The sequence below is a fragment of the Camelus ferus genome, chromosome 21, assembly GCF_009834535.1.
Source record: "Camelus ferus isolate YT-003-E chromosome 21, BCGSAC_Cfer_1.0, whole genome shotgun sequence".
NCBI lineage: Eukaryota > Metazoa > Chordata > Mammalia > Artiodactyla > Camelidae > Camelus > Camelus ferus.
In genome coordinates, this window is record NC_045716.1 from 17,981,463 (window position 1) to 17,998,217 (window position 16,755).

General features: G+C 53.7%; 3 protein-coding genes across 16 annotated transcripts; 1 reads left to right on the forward strand and 2 right to left on the reverse strand.

The window, feature by feature from the left end:
* The first annotated feature begins 28 nt into the window (after positions 1 to 28).
* Positions 29 to 5,783, forward strand: B4GALT3 (beta-1,4-galactosyltransferase 3). 8 transcript variants are annotated; one of them, XM_032463890.1, is made up of 8 exons: positions 29 to 171; positions 918 to 1,130; positions 1,482 to 1,756; positions 2,301 to 2,536; positions 3,148 to 3,338; positions 3,461 to 3,583; positions 4,772 to 4,876; positions 5,010 to 5,783. In XM_032463890.1, exons 3-8 carry the CDS (start codon positions 1,495 to 1,497, stop codon positions 5,281 to 5,283), a joined length of 1,191 nt encoding a protein of 396 aa, XP_032319781.1. In that variant the 5' UTR covers positions 29 to 171; positions 918 to 1,130; positions 1,482 to 1,494; the 3' UTR covers positions 5,284 to 5,783. The 8 variants fall into 8 exon arrangements, with proteins under 8 accessions (XP_032319781.1, XP_032319784.1, XP_032319782.1 ...); XM_032463891.1 differs by having other exon boundaries at positions 39 to 171; positions 994 to 1,130; XM_032463893.1 differs by lacking the exon at positions 918 to 1,130 and having other exon boundaries at positions 31 to 171.
* Positions 5,784 to 5,880: 97 nt separating this feature from the next.
* On the reverse strand, positions 5,881 to 9,711 carry PPOX (protoporphyrinogen oxidase). Of its 5 annotated transcripts, none has more exons than XM_032463883.1 (13): positions 9,681 to 9,711; positions 9,199 to 9,293; positions 8,917 to 9,051; positions 8,666 to 8,814; positions 8,356 to 8,488; positions 7,911 to 8,055; positions 7,609 to 7,799; positions 7,103 to 7,163; positions 6,799 to 6,917; positions 6,615 to 6,725; positions 6,365 to 6,514; positions 6,181 to 6,223; positions 5,881 to 6,100 (listed from the first exon to the last, which is right to left on the reverse strand). In XM_032463883.1, exons 2-13 carry the CDS (start codon positions 9,283 to 9,285, stop codon positions 5,958 to 5,960), a joined length of 1,467 nt encoding a protein of 488 aa, XP_032319774.1. In that variant the 5' UTR covers positions 9,286 to 9,293; positions 9,681 to 9,711; the 3' UTR covers positions 5,881 to 5,957. The 5 variants fall into 5 exon arrangements, with proteins under 5 accessions (XP_032319774.1, XP_014417833.1, XP_032319773.1 ...); XM_014562347.2 differs by lacking the exon at positions 9,681 to 9,711 and adding an exon at positions 9,465 to 9,674 and having other exon boundaries at positions 8,666 to 8,781; XM_032463882.1 differs by lacking the exon at positions 9,681 to 9,711 and adding an exon at positions 9,465 to 9,666.
* Positions 9,712 to 10,481: 770 nt separating this feature from the next.
* USP21 (ubiquitin specific peptidase 21) lies at positions 10,482 to 16,629 on the reverse strand. Of its 3 annotated transcripts, XM_032463876.1 has the most exons (13): positions 16,419 to 16,627; positions 14,965 to 15,585; positions 14,107 to 14,166; positions 13,817 to 13,937; positions 13,483 to 13,594; positions 13,132 to 13,287; positions 12,627 to 12,691; positions 12,258 to 12,361; positions 11,988 to 12,074; positions 11,622 to 11,700; positions 11,284 to 11,391; positions 11,065 to 11,179; positions 10,482 to 10,853 (listed from the first exon to the last, which is right to left on the reverse strand). In XM_032463876.1, exons 2-13 carry the CDS (start codon positions 15,562 to 15,564, stop codon positions 10,763 to 10,765), a joined length of 1,698 nt encoding a protein of 565 aa, XP_032319767.1. In that variant the 5' UTR covers positions 15,565 to 15,585; positions 16,419 to 16,627; the 3' UTR covers positions 10,482 to 10,762. The 3 variants fall into 3 exon arrangements, with proteins under 3 accessions (XP_032319767.1, XP_032319768.1, XP_032319769.1); XM_032463877.1 differs by lacking the exon at positions 11,988 to 12,074; XM_032463878.1 differs by lacking the exons at positions 11,284 to 11,391; positions 11,622 to 11,700 and having other exon boundaries at positions 16,419 to 16,629.
* Between the last annotated feature and the right edge of the window lie 126 nt (positions 16,630 to 16,755).

Below are 16,755 nucleotides of genomic sequence, written 5' to 3' on the forward strand. Positions count from 1 at the left end.
CCCGGCTGCCCTGCGCTCGGACCCTGCGCTCCGCCGGCCCTGGGCGGCTCCACCCCAAGGCCCCGCCTCGTGACGCGAGGCCCCGCCCCCGCAGCGCCCGCTTCCAAGATGGCTGCAGCGGTGCCTGCCCGGCTGTCGGAGTGGCGGTGACGACGGGAAGCAGAAGACCAGGTATGTGGGCTGGGGATGGTGGGATGAGAGGCCCAGGAGAAGGGTTCGGGCGATCGGGAAGGTGAGAAGTTTTGGGTAAAGGCTAGAGACAACAATGAGCAGGCAGGAGGACCTAGGTGCAAATACGGACAGAGGCCGTGGGCTCACATTGCAAGATAGGGCAAACGCAAGAAGAGGTTGGGGCGGGATGAGGGTGCTCTGAAAGAACTGGGCTGTAACCCCCTGCAGCGCGCTGACCACGCCCCTCTAGGTTAGCTAGTCCAGGTACTTCTGACAGGTTCTGCCTAGCCCTCCCTCTCCCTATCTCATTTCACCAATAACCCTGATCCCTACTCCCGCTTGGACTGGGGAAAGGTGGAAAAAGGTAGAGGACGCCACCCCCACCCTACTCCGCCCAGCGCTCTAGGCTTGTTTGCTTGCAGCTCCCAGGTGGTCACGCTCCCTGCACCTGCGGAGCTAGCTTCCAGAAACGTGAAGAACGGAAAGTGGCCTGTTTCCTCCACCTCCCTGGGTTCTCTTGAGGCCACTCACAGCCCTGTTGTGCCTGCCTCACCCCTTGGCGAAAGTAATGTCTCCAATAACTGCCCTGTCCCCACTCTCCAAACAGGTTGGTCCTGTTGGGATGGGGGATGGTTAAATACGGAGTGACTCTGACACACCACAGGGTAACCCGGAGGAGAGGCCAGGGACCTAGCAACTCCTGCTCCTCCTCTTTTCTTTCCAACCACTTTCTCTCACTTCCCCAGCTGGGAAACCGGCTTCACTCTGATCCTAATTTCTGCCCCTCTGCGTGTGGCTGGTTATCGTTGACCTCTGTTCCAGCTGGTCCCAAGATCGCTTTTGGAGTTCTGGATGGAGCCTTTCTCTGTCCTCTGTGACAGTTCCAATTTTAGATAATGTCTCACATCACTGCTCCCCCGGGACCCTCTGGAGCCCCCATGAAGACACCTTGAACCTAGGTGAGTCTATCCCCCTCTAAACCTGGAAGAGAGGTTCTCCAGAGAATCCTCTGAAATGGCCTTGGGACATGATGTAAGCATTCTTGGGGGTGGGGACTGAGAACAGACGGCCAGAGCAGTTTGAGGAAGGGGTGGAGGAGAGTGAAACTTGGGCTGGAAGTGACAGGTGGTAGGGCTGCTGGTGGTTGCATTCTATTTCTTTCTGTACATCTGTGTGCTCCATTCTGTGACTTTGTTCTTTGCCACTTTTTCCTCTTTACCCCTGGCACCACCTTCATTCCTACCTGATGATCTCTCTGTTGGTTTCCTCTCTTCCTGCCTGCCCCAGAACTCTCCTCTCTCCCTCTCCAGACCTCACCCCAGGATGTTGCGGCGGCTGCTGGAGCGGCCCTGCACATTGGCCCTGCTTGTGGGCTCCCAGCTGGCCGTCATGATGTATCTGTCACTGGGGGGCTTCCGAAGCCTCAGTGCCCTATTTGGCCGAGAGCAGGAGCCAACATTTGACTATTCTCATCCCCATGATGTCTACAGTAACCTCAGTCACCTGCCTGGGGCCCCTGTTGCCCCAGGAGCCCCTCCAGCTCCTCAAGGTCTGCCCTACTGTCCAGAACGATCTCCTCTCTTAGGTGAGTACAGAAGGAAGGCAGAAGTGAAGGGAATACCAAGGTGTGGGGGCAGGGAGGCTTGGACAGGCATAGGATGGCAGGAGTGGGTCTTAGAACAGGAGGTTCCTGTAATTGGAAGGTGGGCAGAGGTTGGGATACAATGGACTCTGAATTTGGGGGGTTGATTAGGCTCTTAGGTTGAGCCACAGCTTTCCATTGCCTGCTTATTTATGGGCTCTTCCCACCTCGGGCTAGGAATTACTTCTTTTGTAGACAGTCCTTGGTTTAGTTGTTAGTTGGAGGTCATTCTGTTCTCTCCATTTCCTAACTGTAAGCTTCCAACCTTGTGAGGTAGGAGAGACTTCTGGAATCCTAAAATAAGAAGGTAGGTTGGGTAAGGAGCCTGCACCTTCCAGACTTTGCAAAGCTGTCCCAATGATGGGGAACCCAAGGCTTTGTGAGATTTCTGAAAGAGCCCTTGGGGAAGCAGAGCCCCCAAATCAGACTGCCAGGGACAGTTCTCCTTGCCCCTCTAGTCCCTGACCTTGCCATTCCCTTCCAACAGTGGGTCCCGTGTCCGTGTCCTTTAGCCCAGTGCCATCGCTGGCAGAGATTGTGGAGAGGAATCCGCGGGTGGAACCGGGGGGCAGGTACCGCCCTGCAGGGTGTGAGCCCCGGTCCCGAACAGCCATCATTGTGCCCCACCGTGCCCGGGAGCATCACCTACGCCTGCTGCTCTACCACCTGCACCCGTTCCTGCAGCGCCAGCAGCTTGCTTATGGCATCTATGTCATTCACCAGGTACCCCCAAACCCCGCACCACTCTGACTTTTTTTTCTTATAAGGAAGCCTCAAGTAAATTCCACTCCACTCTCAAATAATGGGTCACTGAAATAACTTTAAGAGGTCAGACTGTTTAATGTGGGAATGCATCTAGCACTGCTCTGCTAACAGGTTAGCCCCATATCTCTCCTTATTCTGTTTAGGGTATTCCCACTGTCCTATAATACTTTCATGATTTTTCCTCTCTTGAATTTGGAATTGTGCAAATTTGGAATTGGATAGATATGGGCTAAAATTCTACTTCTGCCATTTGTTCCAATATGTGACCTTGAACAAGATACTAACTCCCTAAATGAGGCAAAAAGCAGTAACTAATATACCACCTGTTTCACATGGTTGTTGGTTGTCAGGATTAAATGCTGAACAGCAGCATAAGTCGGGCACATACTGATACTCAATTTTTTTTTTTTTTGTGTGTGTGTAATGAGAAAAGGAAAGTTTGTCTTTCTCTTCATTCTCTTGGTCCTACATCCCACTTTGATTTTCAATCTCTTTTCACTTTATATTTCTGCCCCCTCTTCTCCATGCTACCTATAGACATTGTTTGGTCCTCCTACATTATCTTTCAGGCTGGAAATGGAACATTTAACAGGGCAAAGCTGTTGAATGTTGGGGTGCGGGAGGCCCTTCGTGATGAAGAATGGGACTGCCTGTTCTTGCATGACGTGGACCTCCTGCCAGAGAATGACCACAATCTGTATGTGTGTGACCCCCGGGGACCCCGGCATGTTGCTGTTGCCATGAACAAGTTTGGATACAGGTAGAGGGCATGAGAGGGTACTGGAAGCAGGGAAACCCACCATCCAGTGGAAGAACTGAGGGGATTGTGCGTAGAGATGTCTCCTCTAGACTTGTGGAATCCAAGGATCTTTCTCTCCCCAGCCTCCCGTACCCCCAGTATTTTGGAGGGGTCTCGGCACTCACTCCTGACCAGTACCTGAAAATGAACGGCTTCCCCAATGAATACTGGGGCTGGGGTGGTGAGGATGACGACATTGCTACCAGGTCAGACTTCCTGCCACCACCTCCCTTCCTCACCCTAGCCTGGCTCCCTGTCCCCTGAGGCCACCATGACCATAGCCCTTTACCATTAACCTATAGCTCCCTAGTCCTGCCCATTCATCCCCCTGAGTCTTAGTCTACCTAGGTTTTGCATGCTGCTCTCCATTCTCTTATCCTTCAGGCTCCTAGATCTGATTAGTTATGTTCCTAGGAGAGGAGAGAAGAGAAGATGAATAGGCTATAGTATCATGGGATTCCGGAGCTGGAAAGGGGCCTAGAGACCATTTAGTGCTGCCTCTGCTAGGATTGCATCCAGACCACTTCCTGTGGGGCTGGGAAAGGAGGGACTCTGCTCCACATAGCCCAGAATTTTTTTTTTTTAAAGTCTGTGCCAGTGGCATGATGCCAACTCATTTTTAGCATGTGAAACATTTTGACCTTCAGCCTTGGCTGACCCAGTTTCATATCTGTGGTGTGAATATTTGGGCTTGATATGTTGGATCCATTGCCTTTCCTCCCCCTTTGTCCTCTTGAGGTGGCATCTCTCTGAATTCTTGTTCTCTGTATGTGTGTAAAGCACCTAGCAATTTCTAAATGTGTATATCCTTTCAGTACCTTCCCAGGCCATCTTCACTTCTTGCTTCTGTGTGTCAAAGTTGGAGCTTGTTTCTTACAGATCCTGATTATTTGGTTCCATTTCTTTTCTTAACATGGGAGGGGGGTGGGGAAGGGGAGGGCACAGGAGTGAAGAAACTCAGTCACTAATCTAAGTAAGAATCGCTGAGCTTGGGTCAGCAATTCCCAGGCTTGTCCTATCTTTTTGACAAAATGGCTCCTCTCAGTCCTTCGCGGACCACAAGGGCAGCTCCTGGGAGCCATTTAGGAAAGGAAGATGGGAGGTGCAAACCTACCTCTGCCAATTGTTTAAAGGCCCCAGGGTACCTGGCATTAGCCCTGAGGATTTGGATACAACGAGCTTTTTACATTCTCTTCAGCCACTTCCTTCTTTCAGTTTAATTTGCTCTCCTCTTCCAGTACTTGGCTTTTTTTCTTTTTTTCGCCTAACTAGGAATAGCTGTTCTTTGTGTACAGAACATGCAACCCTTTCTTGCTGGCCTTAGCTCTTCTTGCTCACCTGTCAGCAGCTTTCTTCCACTCTGGATCCTCCAAGGTGCCCTCATTTTCCCATAGGGTACGCCTGGCTGGGATGAAGATCTCTCGCCCCCCCACATCTGTGGGACACTATAAGATGGTGAAGCACCGAGGAGATAAGGGCAACGAGGAAAATCCCCACAGGTAGGAAGGGAGGACTGCCTGGGAATTGTTACTGGATCTTCAGGATTCTGTACCCTAGTCAGGTGGCTCCTAAAGGTCACTAGATTCTTGGCTTTTCCTTTCTGGGTCTTAGTCTCCAATCTCTAACCCTCAGATTTGACCTCCTGGTCCGTACCCAGAATTCCTGGACGCAAGATGGGATGAACTCACTGACGTATCAATTGCTGGCTCGAGAGCTGGGCCCTCTCTATACCAACATCACAGCAGACATTGGAACTGACCCTCGGGGTCCCCGGATGCCCTCTGGTCCCCGTTACCCACCTGGTTCCTCCCAGGCCTTCCGTCAGGAGATGCTGCAGCGCCGGCCCCCAGCCAGGCCTGGCCCTCTGCCTACTGCCAACCACACATCCCCCCACGGTTCACAGTGACTTCTTCCTGCCTATCTTAATCATGAAACTGAATCAGAGAGGTTGTATTCTCCCCACCCTCAGCTCCTCACTGCTCTTAGAGGGATGTGGGGGAACTGAACTCTAGTGCTGTGCTGTGGGCAGAGGCCTCTCCTCACTGCTGAACTGGAGCTGAGCTCCTCTAGCCCTGGGGGGGTCCCTATTTCTAGGGTCACCTGCCAGGGCTTATGACTGTGAATCCTTGATGTCATGATTTTATGTGATGACTCCTGAGAGTCCCCTGCCCATGGGGTAGGAGCAGGGCTGGACCCCAAATCCCTTCCTCTTCCATGGAGAGAAGAGTGATCTGGCTTCTTCTGGGACTTCTGTGAATATTTATTCTATTTATGGTCCCCAGGAAGTATGTCTGAAGGAAGCCCCTCCCTGGGTACTTTGTGCCAGTGCTGGAGTAGCTCCCTCTTCTGGACCTGGCTCAGGAGGCTGGGATTTTGATATATTTTCTAATAAAGGACTCTGTCTCACCTCTGTTCCTGCTTTCTGCATCCCAGGCACCCTTTGTCTGTCTTTGCTCACCAACCCCTCCTTATGCCCGTAGGTGATGGAACAGCCAGACCAAGCTAAACTCCAGCAACTTTTATTTTCATGGGTAAGAGAATCCCCACCTGCAGGAGGCAGGAAGATGTGGGAATTGAGGATCAACTGTTAGGGTCTATGCCTAGGACCTGGACTGCTGCCTGGCGCCCACTCTCTATGCAATCATTGACAGCAACCCCCTCATAGGAGGCTCCGGCCAGAGTCAAGGGCAGCTTTTGAGCAGCCAGGAATTGGGTAGCTGACTCTGGAAGGAAAAGATAAAAAGGAATGTTACAGGTGGGGGTCTCCATGGCTCTCCGCAGCCCAGTTGCCTTCCCAACTTACCCAGTTTTTGCCAGTGGCCTAGTGTATACTGAGGGATGGAGTTCTGGAGAGAGAAAAGGGAATACAAGGAAAAAATTATTACTGATGTCCCAGGCCTAGATGGACAATGACAAATATACTAGTCCCTGCCTCCAAGGCCTTCAGGGGGTAGTTGAAAAGTGTTTATCTTGTGTTACCAACTCACTTTGTGTAGATGGACCAAGCAGTGACTTGGTGGCTCCTTCAGACCTAATTGTGTGGCAGCTGCTTTCTCTGCCTTCTGTTGGAACAGCTCCTGAGATAAGACACAGCCCTTGGCTTCTAGCATCTGTAACCAGGAACCTCCCAGCATCACCTAGGGAGGGAATATGGCACTGACCAGCCTGGACTTACCTATACTGGGGCACAGAGGAGCCCTTTGGGAACCCCCACTAAGCAAAGCTGCCTTCTCTCACAGTCAGTCTGAGACCAGGGGGGCTCCCATCGTGCTCAGGGAAAGCGACTGAGTCATACACGATTCCCAGGATGCCTGGATCTTCTGAGGATGGCACCAAATGTCCAAATCCCTGGCGAACAGGAAAAGACTGGGTCAGGAGGGAAGGGTTCCAGATGAGCCCATGTCTCCCCTTCCTCTGTCACCTGGACAGGCAGACGAGCTCCTTGGTATTGTAGATTCACCACAGCCACAGACACAGCAGTGATGGTACTCAAGGCACGAGCCAGAGGTGCAGCCTCAGTAGGGAGCAGCTTGCTGAGTACTAGAGGAGAGCAGTCAGAGGCCAGCCTCAGGAGGCAGACACACTACAGTTTCACCAACCCTCCTTGGGATTGGACTCCCACAGGGATGACCAGTTCAGGGGCATGGTATGGTTCTGTTGGCCCAGGAAGAAGCTACAGTTTGCCTCACCCTGGTTAGGGAAGGGGAGGGTGGCTACCCCATTACCTGAAGCTGGAACGGCACTAATAATGTGGTCAGCCTCCAGGCTGCTGTGCCCTAGAGACACCTGGGAGGATGAAAACATTGAAAGACACACAGATCATGAGAATTTTGCCTCAGTTTCCCAGGTACCCAAGTGGCAAGAGAGAGACTAGGTGCTGACCCAGGATGAAGAGACTGAATGACTAAGTAGTCAGCACAAAAATCAACCCCCTATTACTCCAGGAATTGGGCCAGAGGCCAGTGTGGCCACTCTGAAATGTTTAGGGGAGCTGGGTGGTTCTTTCTCCTACCTGGGAGCCTTATAAGCACTACTTCAGTCCAAAAACTTGGATCAAATGGGTCTTGGAGCAAGGTCCACAAATAAGGCCTAAGAACCAGGGGTAGCCCCTATTTAAATAGCTTCTAGGGCGGGAAAACAAGGAGTAACTCCAGTTTTGCCAACTAAAGCATTTAGACAAAGATGAAAACTCTAACACACAGGTTGGTTACACTCCAGGGGGCTCTCCTACCTTCCAGCGCCCTCCTGCCTGGAGGCTAAGCCCACAGACTGGCTGGCCTTTGAGAATACTGACACCCCTACTAGTCAGATAGGTGTTAAGGGCCTGGGGCAACGTCTCCAGCCCTCCACGGAGTGACCACTGGCTCCAGCGCTCAGCTCTAGCTTGGCGAATGAGAGCTGAGTCTGGCTGTGGGCTCCGCCCTGCAGGGAAGGAAGCAGAGAAGAATCATTAGAATAGCACCCCTTGCCTCCAGTCCCTCACTCTGGCAGTCCTTAATATCTTCAACCCTTGAACCAACACCCCCCCCTCACCTGCCCCCAGCAGCAGCCCCAGTAATATGGAACGATGGGTTTGCTCAGCTTGGAAGAGACTGGGAAAGCAGGACCTGATGCTGAGCTCACGGCTGTTGCCAGCAAACACTCCGCGGCAGAGACTGTCCATGGCTAGAGACGCCACCTTAAGGGTGAGACTGGGATTGAGAGTCCAAGGAATAAGCTGCACTAATTTCCCCTGCCCCTGCTTGGTAGGGAATGGAGGTAGGGTAGGGTTTGGTTGGGAAGCAGTTCCACCATAACAGAAGAATGGGACGGAAGTGAAGGCATTCACCCCCAACACTGAGTTTTGGGGACTACTGGGTATGAAGGGAAGAGGGCATTTTCAGATGATACAGAAGAGACCCTAGGCTGTAGGTCTGAGTAAGGAGCTCTGCAGCTAATTTAGGAGGGCAGGGTTGTGGGGGCCTCTGGGCAGTGTTACCTCAGGACCAAGGCGGCGCTGGGCAAAACTGTGCACAGTCTCATCAGGGTCTTTCCCCCGGGGTGTGGTCAACTCCCTTAGCCCAGCCCAAAACAGAGGTTTGGAGAAGGGAGGTGAAGGGCGAAGTAGCCCCCTGCATGGAGGAAGGCAAAGTGAAGAGGGAGCTCTGACTTACCTCCCCAGCTCCAGGGGTCATTTCCATTTATTTGGCCCCTTTTGCTGGGAGGGCTAACAGACTGGGTGATGAGGAAATGGAAGGGATGTGATGATGAAACAAAGTAGGACAGCAGTAAGGAGGTGATACGGTTACCTGATGCCAGACGGCAGGGCGTGCAGGGCACCACCTACATACAGGAACCTGTTCTGGGCAGCTGGATGGTCTCCCCGGACAGGTAACACTTGTGAGTCCAAGCCAAGCTCAGAAACCTGCTCTCCACATGTCCTCAAAAAGAGGAGAAACTAAGGAAAGGACTGACCACCAAATCTACTTCCTCCCATCACCTCTATCTTCTAGCGAAGGCCTCTCCTCAACCTCTCCTAGGCATTCCACAAGCTGCTCACCATGAGCAGGGTCCGGGCTCCCAGGGCTCCTGCAGGCCGAATTCCTCGAGGTCCAAGTTCAAAGATAGCACCATCTGGTCCTCTTACTGAGCGAATCCAGCCTCCTAGGCGCTTGCTGCCCTCCACCAAGACCACCTGCGGACAAGAGGGAGACAGCAGCACGGCCTATAGCCTCAGGTTAAAGGGTGTGGACGGGAAGGAGGGGGCGCATTCCTTCTTGCTGGAAATGGAAGCAGAGTATTAAAGGAGGGTCCCTCAGGCATGGCGGGTTGGGGCACTCACCTTGGGCGGACAGGAGGCCCGGATCAGGTGGTAACTGGCGGCCAAGCCGCTGATGCCTCCGCCCAGGACGACCACGGTCCGACCCATTGGGAAGCCTGGGGGAAAGGAGGCGATACGGACAGGCTGACCGGAATCCCCTTGCTCTCCCAAAGCCTGGCCAGTTCTGCGTTCCACCCCCGCCATTCACTGCTTTAGGGAAAACTAAGGCAGAGCCAGCGGATGGGCTGGTGGAACTGTGAGGTCCCTGTCCAGGGCCCAGGACTTACCCAAAGAGAGAGGTGAGAAAAATGAGGGGGAAAGAAGAGGTATAGGTCTCAAGACAAACCCAGCCGGCGTTCCGCGGGGAGGGGGATAAGGACCACACCCATGCTATCTTCCCGCGCAGGGTTCGGGGCGCCTACTGGCTGCCTGAGTTCGGAAGCGCTCTCCCTCCCACCCCTCACTAGGCCTAACGTTTTCAGTTCGCTGCCTCCGCCCCCAACCTTTTAGGTCTCTCTGACTCCCCGTCCACTTTATTCTCGCGGCAAGTTCCAGAACCTACTTTTTCTGCTTCTGGATTGGTGAGTCCTAGAAGGTCCCGGATCACATCCACCAGTGAAAATACTGAACTGACAGTGGCTCCTCCTCCCGCAAAGGCGGAGAGATAGCAGCTCTGCGGTGCTGGAGGTAACTGGTTCGGCGCCGATTTGTAGACAGTGGCCATATCCAGCACCACCCTCCCCTCAGGGCTGGAGTGACGAGAGCTAGATCCTGGTTTGCATTCCCCAGCTCAAGCTTCTCAAGCCCAGTTAGGGTGAGAACCCTGGAGGAAGGGCCCCATGAGCTTTCGTTGTAGGGAGAGTAGATAGGGACACTCGAGGCTGGTCTGTGGGGAGGCAGCTCCATAAACAGCTCCTTGATGTTAGCAACAGCCTGGGCCTACGGGAGCTAGGGCCGCCCGGCAACGTACTGTGTTTGTCAACAGGGGTCCTTGGGTGCCTCGCTCTCGAGGGGCAGCCCCCTTTGCCGGCAAAACCCGTCGACCCAGTGCCTGCACTCTAGTTCCAGGCTTCCCCGCAGCTTCACGAGTCTCAAGCTCGCCTTCCCGTTTCCTCCCATGTAAGCCTTCGCTGCTTGGGCAAACGTTGGCATCAGCGTGTCCCGGTCGGGCACCGTCGTCCTCAATCCCACCCACAAGGCTGAGCACGCCCCATCTGTTCAGAGAGGAAACTGAGTCCTAGGAAGACTACAATTCGGCCCAGTTCTGTATCCCCACCCCCTACGCACAAATACAAATAACGATATCTTTTTCTTAATAAATTTATTCACAAAAAGTGAGATTGTAGAGGGTCTGGGGGCTGTACACAGGCAGGGGGCTGGGGAGCTTTGTACATGGGGCTGGGAGACAAGGGAGCCTCCAGGTGGAAGGATACTTCTTAATAAAAAAAATAATGGGAGGTACCACCACCCCCTCCCCCCTCCCCGATTAAAAAGACACAAAAATAGACGTCTCTGAGGTAAACGGGGAGCTTGGGGCTTAAGGGTGTTGAAAGGGTTTCACAGGTGCCAGGGCTTAAAGAGGGTGTCACAGGCACCGGGGTGGCTCCTGCATCAGTTGGTAGAACAGCACGTAGCCCTCACTGGATGCCACTTGGTTTTCACTGACAGGGGAGACACTAGGAAGAACGGAGATGGGGAAAGCGGTGTGATCATTCCTGTATATTACCCCCTACCCACCAAGATCAACCTCACAGCATCCAGGTAGTGATCAAGAAAGACCCCCTCTCCTTTTACGAGGCACTCTGTTCTCCTAGGGCTTCATATTACGGAAGGGTGTCAGGGCTGCAGCAGGAATGGGGCAGGAGTTGGATAGGAGGCTGCTCTCACCGAGAGTCATTGTAGACATGCCAGCCAGTCTGGCACCGGCATAGGGCTGTGTAGTGGCCATAGTGGACGCTGCCCGAGTGGTTGCAAAGGGCATACAGCTGATATATGGGGCTTCCTGTGGGGTTAGAGATGACCAATTCTACAGTCAGAGCTGTTCCCCGCTCCCACTCTCTCCCTTCCCTTCATGAGACTCCTTAGGACCTTCCCTACCAGACTCACCGACTTTGTCACTGGCAAAGTCCCCTAGGCTCAGTCGCTGCAGTGGAAAGTCTACACCTACTGAACTTTTCTTGATGGAGCCTCGGGAGGCAGAAAATCGATTAAGATCTAAGCTCTGGTTAAGGAGAATTTGGGACGTAGAGGGCCTTTGAGGGGGACAGAGGTCTTGAATGTTGTCCACTCCCCTCCCTGAACACACACTGGGAGCATGGTAGGGATAGGTGGACTGGCAGGCTTTTCCTAAGGAAAACTGAATTCCCAAATGTCCAGCCTGTGCAAATATGGAGAATGAGGAAAAAGAATGGATGGGAGAAACAAAAATTTGAAGATTAGGATACGGAGCACGAGGATTCGGGGGAATCTCTGTACTGTCAACTTTTTGGTACTTCGTGTTTTCTGCCGACATCGGTCACACACCTGAATAAATGTCAAATAACACGTGATCAGGTTAATGTGATCCTCACCTCAACTGGCTTTTCTGACACCCTGACTTACGTATAAATTTACTATGCTATTACTTCTGTATCCTCTGCCTTTCTGCCCTTTGCCCTAGGAGTAGTAAGATATATCTGGAATTCCAACACAAACCCTGACACTTAAGTGTTTTTCCTCATACTAAGGCATCATGCAACCCCTTTTATCCATATGGAGCCCCCTCCCCAGGTCTCCCACCCTTACTATATCCCTTATGAACCCCCACATACTGGGGCATTCTCCGATTCTAGCTCTTCTTCCTTGGTGAAAAGGCTGAAACAATCCCGCAGAGACACCTTGCCCCCAGCAAATCCTTTCTGGGGGGGAAACGGGAATGAAGGGTCAGCATGTTCTGAATTTCCTTTTCCAACTCTTCTCAATTAATCCAGGCTTCAACTCTGCTCCAGAGACCCACAGGGTTCCCTCCCACACTGGGGGTGGGTAGGGGTGGGTCACAGAACCCATGTCCCATCCACCCCTGGAATCCTCTGGAATCCCACCTTGGGGATGGGCAGGGACAGGTCACAAAAAACCTCGAAGGTCGTGGAGCGATACCCACAGGCCTGGCACTTGAGACAACTTTTCAACTGGCCCACAAACAGGTCTAGATAAAAGCAAAGGGGCAGGAGAAACAGTCATTGTGGGATGCCTGAGATGCTCCCTTGGATTCCTGTCTCTTCCCACCCCTTTCTTTGCCTGACCCTTCCTTTCCCACCACCACCGTTCCTCCCAACCCCCTCACACCTTTTCCACATTTTCATCATCCAGTCTTATTTACATACCCCTGATAATACTTATTTTTTTCTGTGAAGCCTGCACCCCGCCCCCCATGCCCTAATATCCCGCCATCACTTTGTCCCGTTCCATACCCACAATCTTGCTGTCCTCTCGCTCCAGGTAACGCTTCCACATTAAGTTGGCTCGGTCATCATCGCTACCACAGATCAAGGGAAGTGGGGAGCACCCATGAGATACTAGGAACACTGGGCACCCCCAACACCACTGAAGTGATCCATAGAGCCCTGTACCCCACCCATATCCCAGCTCCTTCTCTAAATTTCAAGAAAGAGTCAAAGGAAGAACATGCTGTCTTCCTCCATCTGGTTCAAACCCCTTAGGTACCTTGATGGAAATTAATTATATCCTCCTCCGACAAAATGGTAACATCCCTAGCATTCTCCTCTGTCTCCATCTGTACCCCTCAGCCTCCCTCCTCCTCCTGCCTCTTCCTACTTCTGCACTGCTTCTCAAACCATTTTCTAAGCTAAGCATTTCCCTGGACCCTACATCTTCAATCTTGACTAGCTCAGTTCTGTGAAGGATGAATGCTGCTGATAAACTACTGGGGAGAAAAAGAAGGGGGAGCAATCTTACCTTAACTCAGGTTCTTCTAGCAGAGCCCCTCCGCGGCGGGGTGGAGAGGGAGCTGGACCACTGGCCAGGATTGGTGGAGCCCGGCGGCCTCGTCGGTTGATTTCGAGGTGTAGCCGCTCCATGAGGAGCTTCAGAAACTCTTGCGCATCCTGCTGGCTGCAGTCAGACGACGAGTGTGGGCAACTGACCTCTACCTAGATCTGACCACAGACACTAACTCCTGCCCAGGCATCAGTCCCCACTTCCTAGATGAAGATCATCTCAAGGCTCAGAATGTTGCTGCCAGGGGCCCTGGTCGGCCCTACCCCAAAACATGGCCAGAGAGAAATCCCACACCCCAAGCTCTCCCACCTGTATCCAGAGAAGGAGGGAACGTATTTCTGGAAGACAGCTCGGAACCGAGTAGGATTCACAGCTTCGCAGGAGTCAGGGTGCCACAGGGCACCAATCACATCTGCAAAGGCTATCGGGGTGGGAATGGGGAATGGAAAGAAAGGTTAACAACTGGAAGAAGAAAGCAAGAGGAGGCTCAGAGAATCGAAAACAACCTCTAGGAAAGGAGGCACTGGGAAAAACAGATACAATTGACAGCTTTCAGGGTTGGGGCCACCAGCACTGGCAGGTGGACATACAAAGGGCTGGGGAAAGAAGACTTGAAAGGAGGGAGCAGGAGTTGTTGCCCCACCTTCAGTGAGCTCTTGGGCTCGGCCTCCTCCAGGCACCTCTTGCCGGAAGTCCCTTCTCAGACAGAAGTCCCGAAGAGGCCGAGTGCTGCTCAAACACTGCAGCACAGCATTCAGGAAGCACTGGAGAGCAGCAGAGACACTGTCATTATCTCTCCAGACCAGTGCCCAGGAAGCCTTAGGAGAACTCCTTAAGCTCTCCTTTCCCACGCCTTCCCTAAGTTTCCTTCCCCACGCCTGCCCCAGCACCATTTCACATTCCTGTTACAAAAGACAGAAGAATGGCTCTTACCGTGTTCCCCAGATTTCGGAGGCCAACATGACCGGAGCCCAGAAGCAGTGTGTGATGAGCCTGGAAGGTCAGAGTACAGTCAGCGGGTTCCCATATATCCCACCTGGCACTTTAACCTTTCGACAGCATGCTGCCCACTGCCTCCCCAACCCCAGCCTTCACCCCCAAACTCCACACTCTCCCTCACTGGGTATTGGGGTCTCCCTACCTCACTGGCCATGAGCAGTAAGCCCATCACAGCTGAGTGTACCACGGACTCAGCCATGGCTGTCCCACCTGTTGCCCACTTACTCCTTTGCCCAGCTAGCCGGCGATACAGCTCCTGGGGCAACTCCCCAAGCACTGGCATGGTTGCCCAGTTGCTCCCCACCCCAACCTTGCTACCCCCAAGACCCCCTCCTGCACCCGTGGCCACTTCCTGCACCCTCTCCTGATGGCTCCAACTGCAATCAGCCTAGCTTACTTAGCTTGGGAAATGGGCAACCACACTAGCTCAGATGTTCTAAGCCCGCCCCTCTTGGGCTCCAGAGATTAATTAGGCCTAGGCTGCATCCCAGGAGAGAAGGTACAGCAAGGGAAAGTAAGGGCCTGGGGACCCAAAGAAGAATTCCAAATGGTTGAGTTAATTCCCAGGGGACTGAAATGGCACATCATGCTGGGTAGTCACAGACAACCCCGAAAAGGGCCTATGAGGCTCAAGGGTACTTAAGTAAGGGAGAGGAAAGTCCAAACTGCTGTAATGAGGGGTTGAAAAAGAACTTGGGGAAAAGGGGGAAAGGAAAGCCATATGATGGCAAGAAAGCTGGAGGCATGGAAGAACACGGGCATGGAAGACCATATGTGCTGGCAAGTCCTCACCATCTTGTCATTGGAGTAGAAAGGCTCAGAGGGCCGGGCAGATATCACGTGGAAAGGGCCATGGGAAGTAGGGGGCTCCGTCCGTATGCTGAGCAAGGTGGGGGGCCCAGGAAAGCCCCCAAGGCGGCGGAGAGAGGTGCTACGTCTCAAAGGGGGTGGCTCAGGCCGTAGAGCCAAGCGGCTCAGTGCAGCTCCTAGCTCTCCAGTGCCACGATGCCCTCCCAAGGCAATCCCCATTGGACGCAAGTCTCCACTGCTCACAGACTTGGAACGAGCTAGGTTGGTCCTGGATGGGAGAGGCAGAGCCACAGCTGGGGGTGGTGAGCCAGGCAGGGGAACTCCATGATCTGCCCGAAGCGGGCCTCTGGGACGGGGGCCTGAGGTCCGTCCGCGTCCCAGCTCCAGTTTCTTGAGCCGTTCCTCAGGGGGACCTGGCCTGGGAGGCAGAGGTCGTAACATAGGGTTCGGCCCAGGGGCTGGGCTTCGGCGCTCCTTGCTCCGGGCCCGAGAAGCAAATGGTAGCTTGGATCCCACTCTGGGCTGGACATTAAGAGGTGGCTCTCGGGTCCGTCCCAAGCGGTGCTCAGAAGCCTGGGGCATTGTGGACACCACAGACTGGACCTGGGAGGAGAAGAGAGGGTCAATATTTGAATATGGAGGGAGATGAGAACATACGCTACCATACTAGTTTCTACATGTATGGAGGGCAGGAACCATGTCTATGATGTTAGTCACTGTATCCCCAGTACCCAGCATAGTGTTTGGCACAAAGTAAATACTTAGTATCCATTAAGTAAATGAATTAATGAATGGTAGTAGCCCAGGGCTTTGCCTCTTTCTACATTCCTCACCCTCTTCCTTCAGAACACAGCTTTACTGGAGAGCCAACAGTAGTCTCTATCTTGGCTGTCTTTATAATCTAAATGCTCATGAAGGTCCCCCATACCTGGCTAGTCAAGTGGGATGTGCCCTGGGTGACTTAGGACCTCTGGTCAAATGAGGGTGTGGATGCAAGTCTAACAGTCCATAAGACAGCATTCAATACTCAAACCCCTGCCCCTCCGGGCTGCAAATGAAGCCGACTAAAAGGGTGACTTGCGAATCACTCCCTCCCCCACCTCTGAGCTCCAAAGTGGTGTCGGGGATCAGGGGCAGTGGCCGGGAGGGACGACAAACAACTCCCTGACCCCTCATCTCTGCACCTCTCCCACCACAGCAGGCTTAACCGGGTCCGCCCCCCTCGAGGGCAGAAAGGCCGAGGCCGCTGATTGGCTACGGAGTCCGGCGGCGTGTTCTCCGCGATCCACGGATGCTGTCGCTCCAGCCCAGTTCTCCCAGGCCTGCTGGGCTCCCCGCGGCTCTGCCTTGGTGGAGGGCGATCTCTCGGGTCTGGAGCAGTCCTCCCTCGGCATTCTCCCCCCCCCCCCCCCACGCCATAACGCCCCGGACCGTACCTGTCCCCCGGTGAGGCGGTGGGGGAGGCCAGCCGGGGCCAGGCCCCAGCTCAGGGCCACCCCCTCCTACCCTCGTGCAGCCCCCCTGCAGGCCCGGCTGCAGCTTTAGCAGCAGCTGTCGCCCAGATCTCTCCCGCCGCAGGGGCCGCCGCCATCTTTGTTGGTCCCGCCCGGCCACCGGCCACCGGCTTCACTGTCTCTCACAGCGCCTGCGCACCCACACTCGGAGTCCACCCACCCGCTTTCATGGCGCTTGCGTGAACCCGCCCCCTCGGCTCCGCCGCCGACACCATGGAAACACAGCCAACTTTAGGACCGCCAGTTCCCTGTTCTGCCC

Coding starts and splice junctions, on each gene's coding strand:
- B4GALT3 (XM_032463890.1), top strand. CDS start 1,495: ATGTTGCGGCGGCTGCTGGAGCGGCCCTGCACATTGGCCCTGCTTGTG. Junction 1,757..2,300: donor AGAACGATCTCCTCTCTTAG/GTGAGTACAGAA, acceptor CCCTTCCAACAG/TGGGTCCCGTGTCCGTGTCC. Junction 4,877..5,009: donor AACGAGGAAAATCCCCACAG/GTAGGAAGGGAG, acceptor TCTAACCCTCAG/ATTTGACCTCCTGGTCCGTA.
- PPOX (XM_032463883.1), bottom strand. CDS start 9,285: ATGGGTCGGACCGTGGTCGTCCTGGGCGGAGGCATCAGCGGCTTGGCC. Junction 7,164..7,608: donor AGGCAGGAGGGCGCTGGAAG/GTAGGAGAGCCC, acceptor TCATCCTCCCAG/GTGTCTCTAGGGCACAGCAG. Junction 6,101..6,180: donor AGGCCACTGGCAAAAACTGG/GTAAGTTGGGAA, acceptor TTTTCCTTCCAG/AGTCAGCTACCCAATTCCTG.
- USP21 (XM_032463876.1), bottom strand. CDS start 15,564: ATGCCCCAGGCTTCTGAGCACCGCTTGGGACGGACCCGAGAGCCACCT. Junction 12,692..13,131: donor CTAGAAGAACCTGAGTTAAG/GTAAGATTGCTC, acceptor GATCTGTGGTAG/CGATGATGACCGAGCCAACT. Junction 11,392..11,621: donor CCCCCGAATCCTCGTGCTCC/GTATCCTAATCT, acceptor ACCAGAGCTTAG/ATCTTAATCGATTTTCTGCC.